Here is an 18,640-nt window from a genome sequence, read left to right as displayed (position 1 = left end):
GTGGTCCTCTTGCTGTTTCAGTAGCCCTGTCACCTCCTTCCGTGGTATCTCATGTGGTATCAGCCTCTGCAGACACTGTCCCCTAGCTGCCTTTGAAGAACCCCAGCACCGCGTCAGCATGCCTGATAGTTCCACAGTGCGAGGTTGGGGTCCTTTCCCAGAATGAAGAGCTGGCTGCTGTGGCACAGAACTTCACCACATGAGAAGGGGGTCATGGCCCCGGCCCACCACTCCTAAGCCATCCCAGGCACTCTGGTCACAGGTAGTAAGCTGGGGCCAAAAGAGACTTTTGGTTGGTGAGGTGCTCTCTCCACTGGTAGCTCTCTCCAACTGTTTGATCTTCTTGCTGGATGAGGCTCTGGTTCATCGTGGAAATGTCTCCACAGTCCCAACTACCACCATCATGCCTCGGACTGTGTCTTCCTTGGCTGGCACCAGCTCTGGTCTTTTTGCTCATTGCTCAACCACAAAGGACAGCCGCTGTGGAATGCTGCAAGAGGCCGTGATCAAACGGTCAGGATGCTGCCCCCAGAGTGAGTTTCCTCTTTCCTGCCCACTGTCTCTCCAGCCCAACCCAACTTCCGTAGCTGAGATGGCAGCTGCTGTTCATTTGGCTTCCTCCCCAGGTAGCTCACACACTATGCCCTCGTTTACTTCCCCCCCGTCCACGCTAATAATTGAAGACTACATAACAATGGACATCTGCTTCCTGAACAACATAAGTCACTGTATCCCCAGAGCCACTGTCCGTGCCATCTTAAATATATATATAAACGTCTGGTCTTACTGCCATGACTCCTGCACTTCATTAAAAGAATGAACCTTGGTGTGTGGAAGTGTGGGAGTTATTCTAGTTTTTTTTGTAGCTGGTTTTCACTTTAACACTGACCTTGCCAGCAAGCATGCTAAAACTTCCTCCATTCTGGCTTCCATCTACTGCCTGTGGTGACTATGTTTCATTGAACTGGGTAATTCCAGAGACTAAATAAATGTCTGAGTTTAGCCAAGTCATAATTTCCAGTAACTGATTTCATGAATTTGAATACAAATTTGGTAGTTCTACCTACATTGAACAAATGTACTGCGTTTGTTCCAGTGGATCAAGGCCATAACAGACCCACAGTGCCTCCAAGAGGCTGATGGTCATGAATATTTTCACTATGTTCACCAGGGGAAGCAACCATATGAATTTGATGTGGCACATTGACATTGCATGCAACTGATTGAGAAATATGCAACCATACACAGCATTCCTGCTGCTCTTAACCACCTACTGGAGTGATGACTCACTGGTGTCTTTGCTTACACATAGACAGTCGACACTGTTTAAAAAAATATGGTGGTTCCTAAGAACAAGGCCAGTGATTTCTTTTTATCTGGATGAAGGCTTATGCAATGAAGCTGAGTCCATATTTTTTTCATGTAAGAAACCATGCTGTATTAAGGGTGAAGGTACACGTATGGCTTAGGGCACATATTTCTTTCCTGTTTTTTTTTTTTTTTTTGCATTCAGTTCTGGTCACCACTGAGCTTTGAGAGAACAATACTGCCAGGAACGATGGATGCTGAGCTGTGATATAACAACAGCTGACACACTGGTGGGGAGTAGCTGTGAAGAAACCACTCTGCTGCTGCTACTCCTGCTGCAGCCACTCCACCAGTCACAGCCATATTCAACCATCTGTAAAGCGCTTCATTGTTTACAAATGCAGCAGTGCATAAAAGTAAAATATCTGCACTCTCCCAAGTTTAATTTCATCTCAGCCTATTTACCTATTGTTACTCATTGGTCTCAAATTTGAACACAGCAGTAATAGAACTCTGTCGCCCTCAGCTGTAACACCTCTTTGCAAATCAGAGAAGTGGCTAAAGCTGCCTGAGCAGCCACAGACAGGCATTTATCAGTGTCAGACATGCTGCATAGAGGACTCTGTGCAACACAGCTGTCAGCATAATTTGGCTGCTTCATAATCTCTAGCGCCGCAGCCCCAGGGATTATTCAACTTTTTACCTCTATTCAGTGGCAAGCAATATCTTTCTGTGTTTTGCTCCAGGCTGCAGAGGTTATCTGAGTCCAGAGAAGGGTTGGCTTTTTGTGGACTGTCTGACCAGTGGGAGAATGACTGACATTTATAGATGAGAAGGAGCAGTACAATTATAACTTAGTTTGATAGAGGATATAAAATATTGCCAAGACTTAATGAGAATGAATTTACACTGCAACACCTGAGGGTAAAATGTAGACTGCTACACAGGGGCCTATTAAGGTTATACAAGTTTAACACCCCAGAGATTCCAGAGATACAAGACAGATTTCCTCTATTATCTTTTACGTCTAGGAGATAAGAGAAAACTCTAGATAGGATAAGGCTGATGATGATGGCTTTAAACTCATTTGATGTTTTGCAGAGACAGTGTTGGTTTCTTTTAACCAGCACTATTTCTTTAGATAGATAGATAAATAGATCATCGATCGATCAATAGATAAATAGATATATAGATCGATCGTCGATAGATAGATAATGTACTCTGCAGTGTTCACTACAATGCACCCATTATGTCCACGAGTTCATAGATGTGATGAAGTCTGGAAATTTCGTAAAACAAACATCACACTGAAAAGTGAAAAGTCACACTCTCCAGCTATTTCATGTCATCTTGACCTTGTACATAAGTAATTTAACATGTACTCCTGGATGCTGTTGATAACAATTTTCAATTGAGACTGCATGTTTCATGTTATGCAATTCATAAAGACTACAGAAAATGAGTCAGAATTCTCATTTGACTTGTCCACATTTCTCTGGTTACTGTTTTATTAAGACGTTTACCTGTTTCTCTTCAATTTCCCAACTTAACAAGCCATAGCATGCAGCATCCCATACCCGCAATACGCACTAAGCTTAATTTTTTGTCAACAGCTATCCAGTAATGGAGAATGTTGAACAAGTAGAGCGGAAACTTACAAAAACATGATGTCTTTGCTGCTATGTCCATAGTCTAAATTTCCTATTTTATTTCTAACCTAGTTGAGTGTATGTTACTTTACCTTAGCAAAAACATTTTCCAGTTTGTAAATGCAATAAATAGTTTTCAGTATATTATCGCCTTTTAGAAATTATTCACAAGCTTGTGTGAAGGACAAATACAATATTATTCTTTGTAATATGCTGAATATAATTACACATGGATATATGGATGTTGAAATGAACTAGCAGTTATACATGTGGGGAGCTCCCATGAATTTCATTTGTTCAAGTTTAATAAAAAATACTAATAACTTTAGGCCAGTAAGTGTAGCATTATAGCATCATTATATATGATACAGCATTATTCTCGTAGTGAAAATACTTGTGTGTAAAAAAATGAAACAATTCTGGTGAAAACTGATGGACCTGTAGTAATAAGTTAAAACAGCATACTTACCCTGACCTATAGAAAGATATGTTTCCAGATGTATTACCAAATATCTTTGGCCAAATTTGAAAAGTCACAATAAAACTAGAAAGTTCTTCCTTTCCAATGATACCAAGCTCATCAATATAACCCCTAAAATGTAAGTAAAACAGCTGGTTTAATTTGGGTATTCAAAGGAGGGTAGGTAACTGTTTAACTTAATAGTTCAACAAGACCAGCTACTTTTGACCCCGTTCTTAATGGATCCACAGGATTAATTGCGTGTGTGGACAATTTTGAGTGACACACATGGTTTGGTCTTTATCAGTCTGCCTTGAAACATTTTTACTTTATATTTTGAGGGAGGTCTGTTTTCTAAAACACCATTTTAAAATATTTAAATTTATGCTACAGTCTCTTGACTGTTTTGAATCTTAACTGACCTTTTTCATTGTAAATAGATATTTTGCGAAAATGTCAAACACATCAGAAATGTTATAGGCTGGTAGTAAAAACACTGGCTACATGAGTAATTTTTGTGTACCACAGTGTCCTCATTATGTAACCCCCCACCCCTAGGGCATTACCTGAACCAGGGTTGTGTTTAGCTGTATCAGAGGCTGTGTGAGCAGTGGAGGTGGAGGACATCCTCTGGTCTGAACTCATGTTGTCCTGGCCCAGAGGTGAGCTTGACTTTCTTGGCTTCTTGTCTGTGAGGTGCAGTGGGGAACTCTTCTTGGGTGGTGGTAATGGTCGTCGTGGCCTGGCTGTGGTGTTCACCTTGAGCCAGGCTTGGGCTTTGTACTCGACAATTTCTCCGTAGTTAGCTCGTGTCACCCGGCACTCGTACAGCCCTTCATCACTCTTGCTGACTCTGGAGATCTGCAGCTTGTGTGAGATGTCGTTGCCCTGGACTTTCACTGTCTGTTAGAGTAAATAAAAGAGACCACAGTGTATTAACATTGAATGGTATGATATAACACCACAAGGTTTCATGACATATCCTGCCACTCTATCCTATAATATGGTACAAGATTCCTAATGTGTAAATGTTGGGTGCTATCACATCTAGAAGCAAGTTGAACTTGTCTGTACTGACCTGTACAGCAGTGGCAATGAGTATTACTGAGTATTGAAGTACTGATATTTCTTGGCTGTACAGCACTGGATTACAACAGTGTTACAACTGTTTGCCATAAGCTTCTACAGGTTTTCCTGCCATTCTTTGTTGAAACATGATGGCTCTGGACTGTCTAAGTGGGTGTTGTGGTTTGTGTCTCTGCCCTTTGTGTTTTGGTCTTTATTAATTCCCTTGATAGTCATTCCCTTGTTCAGCCTCAAGATGTCCCTGGACAAGAAGTATTTTTCCTCTGTCCTTGGTCATATGACTCAGTTTGCCTTTGCACCCGTTTCCACAATTTATTGCCTAGTTCTGAATTCCTCAAACACCAAACCACCATATCTTTACCCACTTCTCTAATTAATCTCATAGCTTCATGTATACTTGTTTGATTCCTTTGTTCTTTGCCATATTGTCTTGAGTGCTGCATGTAGCCCAAGTGTTCCAATCACTTGCATTCCTCCTATTCCTTGTGTTCTTTGTGTTTGAATTATTAACTTGTATTGGTCTTTGCTTCTTACATACTCCCCTGGAAAGGTTTTCCCCCTGGAATTATCTCTGTGCTTAATTCCTGTTCTCTTTGACTGGTATACTTACACAGACTCTTGAGTAAGCCTTTTTGTTCTCTTTTATTAAAGCACATTCTTGTCCGTTTTTGTAATCTGTACATATTGCCTGCATTTCAGTCCTTATAATCTCTGCTTACCATTACACACCTAATTCATCTGTCAATTTGTCAGTACAAATTGTTCAGGATGGATCCAGTAGACTAGGTTCTTTCCTGAAGTAGTAATCTTTGAATTTTGAGAGTGGTCTAATGTTACCTCTTAGCCAGCCTCTACGATATTATAACATTGGAAAAATTAGACTCTGATCAGATTATGTGTGGCAGGTCACAATTTATAACTTTTGCAAAATTTGCTGACCTGAAGAAGTCTGCTATCTATGAGTTTAAATCAACTAAACCAGTATGTGTAGTCCACCTGAGACCCCGCCTATTCCCCCTCCAGCTTCCACCAACCTGATTCCCAATAGCCCAATTCACAGAAAACTCCTCATTCTGCGAGCATCCAGCCTGCTAGTTGCTCTTCAGCCTCCCATGTGGTTTGCTACTTGCAAACATCAAGAGAACTGCATTGCCTTCCTAGTCAGTGATGCACTGATTTTTCATCCACCAGTCTGTTCAGGATCCTGCTTCCCAGACTATTTCACCTGCAGCTAGGACAAAGCCTATTAGCCATCCACCTTCTCCATTCATGCAGTAATTGATGTGCTGGCCAACCTGCCCCTGACCGAGAGGTGCCTGACCCCCAGCGGTGTTCTTCACAGGGATATGCATCTAGAGTTTGGAGCCCCGAGAACAAAGCTTCACTCTTGATGATGTTAGGCTTCTCTGGTCCCAAACACACCTGAACTCCAGGCCACCATTGCATCTGACCTCCAGACCATGTACAACTGAGCTCAATCCCCCTAGCAAAACTGAGATTCAGGCCCATGTCACAACTGGGCCACAGCCTCCTAGTATCCCAGAGCCGCTGTTTCCTGGCATCCACATATCATAGTCACCCAACTATATGCATCCTCAGTTGATCAGGTACACAATGGCTCAGCAGCCCAGTGCTAAGAGTAGTGTTTGGTCCACCCCTGAGTTGGCTATTTGTAATGATGTCACATACATTCCTGAGTTTATTCCCATTTATGTTTTTGAACCTGTTCTTGGGTCAACTGTTGTTGCCAACAGCCCATCTGCTCACCCAGTTCACCCAAGGTCACATTTACCTTTGATGCCCACCTCCACACCCTGCAACTCACCCTGTTCAGTTTCCATTTTCTGTTGGTCTTGATGGGGTATGTTTGAGTGTGTGCAGAGGGCATGTTGTCTTTTGCCATGTCTCCTATTTCCTATTGCCTCATTCCTCCAGATGTCACTTCTCCCCTGTCTCAGTCTTATGTAACTCCTTACTTAATGCATCTGTTTCCAATGCCCTTATTGTCTGATCCTGGATTTCACATCCACCACACTGGTTCTTCCACCCCAAACACTTGTGTGTGTTAGTACCATTGCCTCACAGCAAGAGGGTTGGTGGTTCAAACCCCAGTCTTCATGGGGCCTTTCAGTGTGGAATTTACATTTTATTTTCATGTCTGTGTGCAAAGGTATATCCCACCTTTGGCTCGATGTGGGCTGGGATTAGCTCCAACCGACCTGCAACATAGGCATAAGCAGTATAGGTAGATGGATGGATGTATACTTGTCTGTTCCCTTTCTTATTTGCCAGATCATCTTGAGTGGTCCATATTGCCTAAGGATTCCAGCCATTTTTTTGCATCACTTCCTTGTGTTTGGACTAGTTACCTGTTTGGGGCTTGTCTTGAATAACTAGAATAACTGCATGTCTCGATTCCTGTTTCTCTGTTTGGTCCCCGACATACTTTTTCTCTTCATTCTGCCTGGTATTGCTGATTGAATTCTAAGTAAGCATGTTTGTTCTGTTATATGAAGGCACACTCCTTGTATGTGTCAGCATGTCTGTCCATTTTGTCTTCATATTGGTCCTGACTTACTACTTGGTCTTACATACCCAGTTTTTGACAATGGTGACAACTGGAACCAGAACCTCTCACACATACCACTTTTTCACCAATATGTACTAAATGCAAGTTCCAAACTGGTTCAACCTGAAATCCTTCTGCTAGAGAGCCAGCACAGAGCCACATATATGTCCCAGTCAAACAAACTCCATCTGTCTACTAAGTTAAAGTAGTGGCACATAAATTGTGTTAATATTGTTATTGACAGTGCTTTGTTTCTCCAGCATAATACCTGCTACCTTGTGAAACATAGGCTGACTAAGCTGTGAGCACAGCATGTAAGTAAACATGCGCCCCCCCCCCCCCCCCCCCCCCCCCCCCCGTGTGTATGTGTGTGTCACTATAATCCTTAAATGTAAGTGGGTTTTACTTCTTATTTCTAGACCAGCAGAAAATTGGTGCCAATTTAGAACCAGTTTTACCAGGCTCAGAGCCAGTAATTTGACTCTTGAAATGCAAAGAACTGGTTCAAAATTAGGCACTTGCTCAAAACCACCCTAAGAGCTGCCTTAGTGAGAGAGGGGCATTATTACAGTACTGGCATAGTGTATTAAATCTAGAGTTGTCTTGGGGGTATCGTAAAATTATGTAATGTGATCATCATACCTGTAAATCTACAATGCAAATGGATTTTTCTCTATATCTGGACTCCAGTGAAGTCCAGTGAGGACTGTGGTGTTGAAAGCTGATCTGGACACAGAATATACATACAAAGTGGCACTATCATGAAAAAAGGGGCACACCAGTTGCTAGGCCATGAATGCAGGAAGGGAACCACTCTGACAGTAATAATACACTGCCACTGATTTCACTGATTAGCTCCTTTCTCTGGTTGAAGGTGTATTATTCAGGGAAATCAGCTGCTATTGTGTTTCTTTGGAACGAAGCACTGCCAACTTGGGTCACGACAACACTGAGAAGCACTAGGCTACAACTGGAGGTATGTGACATGTACTTACACTTATTTTTGTCCCCTCATCATCAGGATCAGGCTCCGGTACCATCACAATCTGTGAACACAGAAAGCAAAAGGAAGAAAGTGTTAGTAAAAACTTTTAACAGGCCACATTCAAAGAAGTATTTTATGCAAGTGTCTGAGTCCATAAAACCATCTGATATTGTAACAACTTTGAGAAAGGATATCATTTATCCACTTAAATATCTGTCATTCCAACAGCAACACAGTTTACAGAGTGACTGCACTGCTACTGTTCTAACTTTGAAAGGCAGAGATGTCACTGCTTTTGATTTATATATAGAATGATTCTTTGAATGGTTTTGTAGAGAAATTAAAGACAACTTCCAGACATTGTAGCAAGTCAAGGAGAAAACTGGTTCAAACTTGAAACCTTAAACTGCAGGCCTAAAACCAACAGCTTCATAAGATGAAATAATCTTCACAACCCCCATCAGTGTTTGCAGTAAAAATAATATTGCCCATGACAAATAATAAAATGTCAACAGAATGGCATAATGGCCATAGCTCCTGGGCTCAAGAAATGCCCCCATTTTAGCCCCAGAGTCATAATCCTAACATGGTGGCAAGCACAAAGCCCACAGCCTACATCATGGAGTGAGCATTGATTTTAGAGGCTATAATTTATTTATCCCACAACGGATGCCAAATGGATGTGTGCCTGGAGAAAAAGTCTGCTGACTACAAAGCTGAAGAGGAGCAAGAGTGGTGCAGCAGAAAGGGCTTGAGAAGCGGAGGAGGAAGTTTCTTCAGAGGATATAGGAGTTATTGGCTCCACTGCAGAAAAAAATGAAGGGCAGGAGAGCAGTAAGTTGGCTACTTATGAGCATTTGCTGGGGAAAGCATTCTTTCAAGTGCTGTAATTACCTTGGAGGAACTGAGCGCCTTTCTCTGGAGGTTGTTCATCAGACAGGTGATTAATGAGCAGAATTAGGAGACATAGCTTTCCCTGTCTACATGTATGCATGACTCCTACATCGTGACTCTACCAGTGAATCTGACATTCTCCTTTGTATCAAGGAGACATCTTTAATGGTGGACACGATAAATTGTCCTGTCTGTTTCAACCCATCAATTTCAGCCCTCTCTTTTACAAGCTTCACAGTGGTTATATCAGCTCAGTAGCCAGTCTATATATGCTCACTAGAAGACTGATTTTCTTCATTTATGGTCTACACATAGTGACTGCTGCAGTATAGAGAAATATGTTTTAATTACCTTTTTCACAATTTTCATTATGGGAAGTCTTATGGGGCTATTAAAATGACTTTTCATAAGAACACAGCTGAACTCTATTATTTTCCTTCCACCATCTAATCAGTTTGTTTAAAATAAATATGTTTAATTCTTTAACTAAAATGGTTCACTGGCTTCTCTCAAATAAGTAACACAAGCAACATGTCTTCATTGCCTACTTGATTACTTAGTTAATAGTCACCTTTTGTGAGCAGGATCTGGGAATTTTGTATTATTTAAATGGAAGTCCTTCCAAGAATCATGAGTCTCACAAACAGACACTGTAGAATGTAATTTTTGGATTGTTGCCCCTGATAAAGATGAAAATTCAAACCACAGAATAAAAAAAAGATGAGCATACTATCATTATAATATATTCTGTTCTAACTTATCAAAGGTCTAATGTAATAAATTCTTTAACAGGTGAAAAAGTATTGCACCGCCTGGGAGCAACTCTCTGTTCCACACAGTTTTTTGTCATTTTTATTTCGTTGTCTTAATCATTGTAAACTAATTTGGTGCTGAGGTAAAACACCAAACTTGAAAAACATCAACATTTTTATTCTCTTTATGACAATATTTGGCTGATATTGAACATATTAATTCACTTATAGCCTTTATATTTTCTTCTTTGTGTCACTGTACATAAAAAACAAATGGACATAATGTAAATCTGCCGTGAGCTCACTTAAATGTGGCCTACAGTCAAGAAACTGCACTTAGTCATGGTTTTACATACTGACTCACACGTATACAATTAATACAGCACACCAACAAGCAACTTTAAAACTGAACATGTGTATATATAAGTATAGAACACACTTGAGGTATGGTATTCATATGTTGTTATAGTTTTAGTAAATGGAGAAGACTACTGGAAGCCATTTGTACAAAGGCTGACTGATACAAGTAACATTTTGTCATTACTTATTTTAGATGAGTAAGTGACTCAGACAGTCTGATTAAATGTGGTTCTGGCCATAAGGTACACTAAGCTGTAGGTGAAGTGCTCTGAGCACAACACTGTGCTTACATGCATAAAACACTACAACAGCCTGAAGAATAATAAGGGACTTTGGGTCATGTTTACAGGTGCACAGCATATACAAAATTGTTAAGAGGGCATGATTGTGTAGACAGCCAGGTAGATTAAAGTGGGAGCGTGTCTGTTCTGTCAGACATGAGAGAGATAGATCTTTTCCTTTGGGCTGCTCCCTTCAGGGGTCACCACAGCGAATCATCTGCCTCCATTCAACCCTATCCTCTGTATCCTCCTCACCCACACCAACTATCCTCATGTCCTCCTTCACTACATCCAAGAACCTCCTCTTTGGTCTTCCTCTAGGCCTCCTTCCTGGCAGCTCTAACCTCAGCATCCTTTTACCAATGTATTCACTGTCCCTGCTCTGAACATGTCCAAACCATCTCAATCTGGCTTCCCTGGCTTTTTCTGCAAAACATCTAACATGAGCTGTCCCTCTGATGTCCTCATTCCTGATCCTATCCATCCTCGTCACTCCCAGAGAGACATGAGTTAGATAGATAACCGAATAAAAGAGCTAGAACATCTTTTGTGTAGGCACGGTCTTACGTTATATGCTACAGTATGCACTGTGCCATCGATCCTCCATCATTTCCATTCTGGTCACAGGTCAGCATGAATTTATGGAATTTCCAAAGCCTAAAATAAAATCAGTAGGCGGTAGTTCTAGGGTTCAGGGTTTATTAAAGTTGAAGGACCTGTGCATAACATGGAACAAATGGTATAAAAACACACACACAGCATTATTGTAAAGAAAAACTAATTCTTTGAATTCACAAGCACTAAAACTAAAAAATCAAGTGGAATTTTATGAGTGTGAGTCCATTAGTCACCCAGCACAGTATAAAGTCAATTAAGGTAATTGGAACATAATGAATGTCCAATATCAAATAAGAATCCCGGCATTTATCATCTGCTGTAAAAGACATTTACCTGCCACTTAAGATGTTGCTCTTAAAAAGCGTAGTAAGTAATAAACCATTAAAATATTTGTAGCGAATGATCACATTTTTGCATCTGCTTCATCTCAAAGAATGGTTTTACTTATCCACTGTGAGTACCTTACAAAGGTTCCCTAAAATAAATTTCAAGTTTGTGACAGAAATGTAAAAAATGTCAATGATACTATAAGAGTAAACCCTCATTATTTCCCCATATACATTTCAATTTTATTGCTCAGTTTTAATCATTTGTTTGTTTCAAAATCCTTCCATCATTACACACAGCAATTTTTTCCAAACAAATCTGAACTTGTAAAATGTGCTTAACGCTTGTTCTGCATCCAACAAGCTTAATTGAGTTGCTGAGACAATTAATGTCACATGAAAAAAAGATGATTTAAACTGAACTATAGATTGGACTATTCTGTGTTGCAGTGATTGTATTGTAGCTCTTACTGTGATGGGATAAAATCTCATATTAGAGCTTGACCATGGATGAATGGCACACATTCTTTTGGCACATTCATATGACCAACTATTTAAATGAGATTATCCAGCAGTCATCAAGTTTACAAACACTCAGATGTCATTAAACTTTGGTTGTGGACTTAACACATCCTGACATTCATTCTTCATTGTAATCCCAAGCCAAAATGGTGGAAGAAGTGCATGCAGAGTACATACAGTGAAAAGCTGATTATTATTTACCATCTTCAGTTTGCATTCCAGCTTAGTACTGGCATTGAAACACCAAGTTATCATCCCACAGCATAACTGATGCTCCAGTGACAGTGGTTGATGCCTTAAGGTTACCTCTGCTAGTGATATAAGACACAATAGTATTTAAGCACCAAAACTACATGGTTTAGGTTTTAGCACAAAACTACTGTTTACTAATTACAATTAGTCACCTGTGCGCTTAGGTTTAGGTACAAAAACTATATAATTATATGATATCGGCAGCTGTAATGATTAATCCGTGTAAAAAAACACAAATACTAAATCTGACATACCTTATTTAAATACTACAAGTCCTGGTTAAACTGTTCAATTGGTAAACCTAAATTACTGATAATTAACATTTTTCATATATGATAAAAAGCCCTGTGACAATGCAAATTTAGATTATAACTAACCCTTCATAATTGCCCGTCATTTGCTTTCTCAGACCGACACTGATGCAGGACTGCAGCAGAGCCTTGTGACACCTCCACAAACTTCCACAAACTCTAGTTTCGACATTTTTAAAGGAAAAGGAGATAGGAGCAGTTTTGCAGGGTATAAGAGATTAAGAAATAAGGTAAATAAGATAGCTCCAGCAGCTGAAAAAGGACTTAAAAAATGTTTGACCAGAGAAACAAAACAAGTGTCAGTAATTAAAGGATGCTGGTTATAGTAAGCTTTTAAAATTCAAGTCACATAGCATTAACTTAAAAATAAATGACAAAATTATTTTGGTTAGAGTAAAGTGGCAGAGGAGCTAAATGAGTTTGTTACATGAGTTAAATGGGTTAAATAGATATTAGAAGATAGATGTACTGTAAATGGCGCCATTACTTGTTCAAACTGATAACTTGTGGAGTCCCTCAGGGGAGTGTCCTGGGGCCATTATTCTTTCATTATATAATAATGATTTATAATTCTCCATGTAAAGGTAAAATATTCCAAATTTAAAAACCTGCCATTTTTCACACTTGTGTTCAGTGCCACGTAATCTCTAAAACCTCTGCAAAGTGAATCACTAATGTCTCACAAAATATTGAACACGGGTGAATTGATGATTACTAAACATCATTACTTGCATCAGCATTCAATCAGAATCCGTACCTTTGATTTAATTTTATTTTAGACCGAATAATTTTTGTATGTGTGCCTAATACAAGCATGCTAACAATTTCTGGCTGTGTTCTGCACATTTGGAACTATTTTGTATAAGTAGCCAAATCTGCATGATTTGATATATTGCTAGGATATTTCCAGTGCAGTATAAGAGGGACCTGACAGCAAAACATTTTGTTAAGGTGTGAATCACTATCTCTTAGTCCCTCAGAATCAAAATCACAGCTTTGTAGAGGTGCCATTTTCACTGATGCCCAATAATGATATAAGGAGAAATCTATTGCAGAAGAAGCAGCTTCTCCTCCCACATCAGCAGAAAATATAGCAGCACCCAATGTTGGAATATAATGCCCTGTTTTGGTATAGACAGAAAAGCCACAATTGAGTGTTCCCACTTTGGAGCTAATTAAATGCTCATACACCCACTTTTACTGAAAACAATTGATTTATGGCCTTTCTCTGAGGTGTGGTGATGAGGCGTGTAAGACATTATGTGTTAAAGTGGGGATACATTTGGTTGACCAGAGACAATAATAATATGAACCTACCAAACACTTAAAATTTCCCATAAAAATATTTAACTTCAGGTACTGTAGTTCAGTGTGTAAAACCCAGTTGATGAAATGTTTACATATCACATACATATTAGAAATATAACAGCAAAATCCATCTGCTGAGGAAGACTGTGTGGTATAATAAATATAACATTAATCTGAAATTTTCCCTTGTGGTTTCTGATTCTTCTCAAAGGACAATACCAGACACATAATGAGTCACAGAGCATGCATGCATACTTAAACAAATGCATTTTCATTTCGCTTGGACTTTAAAGAGTTCATAGGCTTTTATTCAAAATGTGAATCTTACCATTTCTTCTCCCAATTGTTTACATTTGCTGCAGTTTGAAATATTCTATGTAAAATCCTGGGAACTGGCAAAGTTGCATCTAATGTACTTTTTACTCAACTCAAAACCATGTCAGCTCTTTAAACTCCTGCAATCTGGCCTAAGCACGACTCTTGCTATTTTGTTCACTTAGCTTAATGCAGGATCATTAATCTTGTAAAATATACATCAAAAAGCCCCTTAGGGCAAAACAACAGGAGAGTAAATGCTGTATGTCTAAGGCAACTACAATTTGACAGTGTATTGATACTCAATAACGTCTCCAGTTATGATGGATGCTTTTGGCGGCATCAAGATCAATTACAGCCAGGACAACTTAATCATATCTCATAATGACTTATGAATGTTGCAGGCATTTTAAATCTAATCTCTCCTCCAGCTGCAACCCTTAGTGCCAGTGAACAGACTTTATCAGAACAAAATGTGGGTGTAAAGTTAGAGAACATAAAGCACAGTTGTGTGCCCTGCAAAGTGCTTCCTAATTACAATGCTCACTGACTCCCGCTTGAAGATGTTTTGGGTCTAAGCTTAGTTGTTAACCCTAATTACATCCTACAGCTGACAGGGATCCCATTCACATACAAACACTAATCCCCTTCACAGTCCATTGGTTTATGACAAGAGCTATGTTAATTACATGTAAAGCCTGTAATTGTGTACCTAGAAAACACAAAAGTACTTGGATTGTGTACAATTACTCCATTACTTTATCCAGTCAAGGGGAAATGATCCTTTGACAAGCCAGTGTTACAAGAATTAAAGACCAAAGCAGCACTCTGACTGAAGAGTGAGATGGTCTCAAACCACAAGTGAAACAAGAAGTAGAAGATAGTTATCTGATTGAAACTGAAAATGCCATTAGAGTCACTGCATCATTATCATCCCAGCTCTGTTCAGGACACCCATACACACTTTGGCATTCACAATAACGTTGGAATGAGGACATCTCAGTCCCAGTGTGTAGTGCTGGGTTAAAAAAAAAAATTTAGGTTTATCCCCTTTTCAGTGACTGTTTTCACAAATAGCTGTCAGATGTCCTCAGACACGCACTTGACTCTCTGTGTAAGCGCATCGAAATCCCACAACGCTAGCTTCAATGAATTACAATTAGTCACCTGTGCCTAAGAGCTGCTGTGGAGGGCTTTCAGTTTTCCCATCATCTGTTCACATTTCATCAAAATTGCTGCACAAATAATTTTGTCTTTTAATTCTAACTCATGTTTATCAGAATGTCAGCCTGTGCTATTTGAAAGAGTGATGAACATTAAATATTTAACTAATTTATCATACTTTTAGTACAGAATTTAGATAAAGCTTCTGGAAACTGCCTTTCTAGGCATCTTTGTGCTCAAGATGGTGGTGCTTTATCATCCATCTAAATTGTGATATCAGGAAAACATACAAAAATGCTAATTCTAAATAAAACTAAAAATGAACCTTCGTATATTCATGTGAAAGCCAAAAACATATGTTTTACCTTCATTGCTTGCAATGTTTTTGTTCTTGAGAATAAGGAAAATAAACTTTGTAATTTATGGAAATCTGCTCACTAACACACCATATTTAATTATTTCTTCTAAGATTAAGCTAGACTTCAGCTTGGTCACTGTATTGTTGCCTGCAGCTGTAATTAATCATTACTGTAATTGAACAGCTATTTTTGTGCACTTGCCTTTTGTCTTTAGTTAGAAACTTTAATCAGTAATTTGTGATAAAAACTTAATTTTGTTATATCCTACATATCAATCTCCTATCATTCTGTTTGCAGATATTGTCATGTCCACATCACTTTGTTTGAGATAAAATTGCTGTAATTACAAGTGGGGACTTATGTTACATGTCATCCAACACTTTATCTTCACATGTGACCCATTTCACTGTCAACTGTCAAATTAAGGCAAACATGTAAAAAATAAATAAATTAGTCATCAGTGACAAGTGTCATGAGGAAAGATGTAATAAATAGGAAAATTCAACACCCATTTGCGAAACATTCATGAATCAAACCATTTGTTCTTGCTATTTGAGGCTCCTCAAAGACATCAGATCCTTACAAACTATAATCTGCCAATTTTATTGAATGACTGAAATTAACATCCATGAGATCATGTGGTGTTACCAAGTTCACTTTAATAATACAGGTCTCTACAATATGTGCTTTAGCAGGTCAGTAAGCATGATGTTCTCTGCTTAATATGTAAATCATATGCAGAACAAGTAGTAATAAGACTCATTACCTCCTCTCTGCAAAACCCTACCTACCCTGCCAAAACAGTGAGAGAGATCTTAAACTGAAAACCACTGACATAGACTAAATAAACAATCAGAGTATAAAAGAAAAAAAAACTTCAATTGAAAGACTAATATCAACAAAAAATTATTCGATTGTCACTAAAAAACATATTAGAATTTTTTAAAAAATGGGTGATTATTAATACTTTTCTTCAGTATCAATACAACTTATTTTTTATCAGATGTTTCATTTTTCAGTTCAGAGTTTTAGGTTTAATGCCGAATGTTTTTAGTATATTTAGTTAAAGTCACTGTCCTGGTTCAATACGGTGGGCAAAAACCAATCACTGTAAGCCAACTCAGAAAAAAATGATCACTAATGACACTTGTTATGGTGTAGTTAAAGGTAAAACATACACACCGTACAATACTTTTAGACAGCAAAATAGTGCCGCTTACAAACTTTTTTAAGAGGCGGCACTATAAAAAAATAAGTAGCAGTCACCTTTTACCCCAGACTCCAAACTGACACATTAGGATACACAGCAGAGGTAGATTTACCAATAACAGTGAAATCACGTCATAATGATAATTCTAAGATATTATCACATGTAATGCTGACCAAGATGATGCTTTTATATTTGTGTATTAGCATGCTAAAAGCTAATACACAAAGCACAGGTTAGGGTGACAGATAACCATAGGCTGCTGCTGAATATTGAATGGAAATCCACCCAGGAGTAATCAAGACAATTCAAGGCTAGAAATAATCTGTTGCTGCTACTGTAGTAAAACAAAACGGAACACTATATTTTCACATTTCAACATCCCCAGAAGAACTGGGCAGACAAAAGCTGACACTGCCCACAACACTCAAATTTCCAGACAACAAAAACAAATACATATCATACTGGCACTCTTGTTTTTCCACTTGCTATATTTTCTATTTTCTACTGACAGAACCATATGTTATGTTGTTATCACTCTCAAATTGCCAAAAGTGACTTCCAGCCATGTGATACTTGGAAAATTGTGCTGTTTGACGTAATTAACTTTTCCTATGCAGTCAACTATATCTGCAGCTCTACTGCTCTTGTACTTGTAGTTTTCTTCACAAAGTTAGCAATAATCCATCCATCCATCATCTATACCTGCTTAGTCCTATTTATGGTCACAGGGATCTGCTGGAGCCTATCCCAGCTCTCGTTGGATGAAAGGCAGGGGTACACCCTGGACAGGTCACTAGTCCATCACAGGACCACATACAGAAGAACTTTTTTTTTTTTTCCCCACAATGATGGTGACCCAAGACTGCATTATTTCCACGAGCTCATGCACACTGTTTCATAAACTTCTACATTTCTCTGGGAACTTCAGAGTTTGGTGTTTTACTTTGATTTTCTACCTTGATGGTGAGCATTTATTTGACACCATTGTTCATCTTTTCAATGGGGCATTTGTAGTTTTTCTTCCACAAACATGTCTGTGAAACTGGGATTGCAGCTTTCACCCAGTCAGAAAATATCCTAATAAACTTATTTCTATATTGTTAAAATAAAAGATAATAATTGAGTGACTGACTCTGAATTCTCAAAGTCACTAAGGAGAAAGACTGCCAGCTGAACTCACACTGAGTGAAACAGTTTCATGTAAATTGCCTGTCAACAGCAGGGAAGTGAAATTAACAGCACCCCAGACCAGACACTCTGTCTCCCAAAAAGGATCAAAGTTTACTTGATGTAACGGGAAGAAACGTGTGGACTCCACCCTGAGTAATATACATTCACAGTCCCGGAGATGTGACAGAAAACAGACACTTTGTTTGTACAGACACACAAGGACATCCTGGTGCCAAGCAGACAGCTGATGGTTTATGGCCACCAATATATGTATATTTTAACAGCTAAATGTCTTCTATCCAAGCTAAATACAGATTTATATTAAACAAAAGTTGGATAAATTGTTGTGCCAAGTTGGCTGCAATGTTTTCCTTCAGCCTGTAACAACTGTGAATGTTGGTTTCATCTCCAGAAGGTACAACTCCACACCCAGATTGTTTGTTCCCTGTGTTATGAAACAGTATTGCCAGACATTCAGATAACTAATGTATGTTTGATATGAACCATTTCTAAATTCATTCTGGAAAGACTTAATTTAATGCCACTCTTAAAAAGTAGATGGTTGGTTATCTTTTTTCCCAAAAGCAGAAATTGAAGTCCAACCAAAACATTTTGCTGGAGTCAACTGAGCTGAGACCAAATGCCGAAGCTGACTGTGTTTATAGACAACAAAATACAAACCAATCAACTCACGACAAAGGAGAGAGCTTTTTTTACGCTGTTTTTGAGAAGACTCACCTA

At 38.9% G+C, this 18,640-nt stretch overlaps 1 protein-coding gene across 1 annotated transcript in view; it reads right to left on the bottom strand.

Annotated features, from left to right (window-relative positions):
- The window catches only part of vstm2a (V-set and transmembrane domain containing 2A), a 169,310-nt gene that overhangs the window by 123,762 nt on the left and 26,908 nt on the right, over positions 1-18,640 (bottom strand). The window contains exons 3-4 of the mRNA XM_026292848.1: positions 8,068-8,118; positions 3,984-4,320 (exon numbers count right to left, since the gene is read on the bottom strand). Coding sequence (XP_026148633.1) covers positions 3,984-4,320; positions 8,068-8,118 — 388 coding nt within the window. The remainder of the gene's footprint in view (positions 1-3,983; positions 4,321-8,067; positions 8,119-18,640) is intronic.

This window comes from Mastacembelus armatus, chromosome 20 (assembly GCF_900324485.2).
Source record: "Mastacembelus armatus chromosome 20, fMasArm1.2, whole genome shotgun sequence".
NCBI classification, from domain to species: domain Eukaryota; kingdom Metazoa; phylum Chordata; class Actinopteri; order Synbranchiformes; family Mastacembelidae; genus Mastacembelus; species Mastacembelus armatus.
This window is presented reverse-complemented; position numbering and strand designations above follow the sequence as displayed.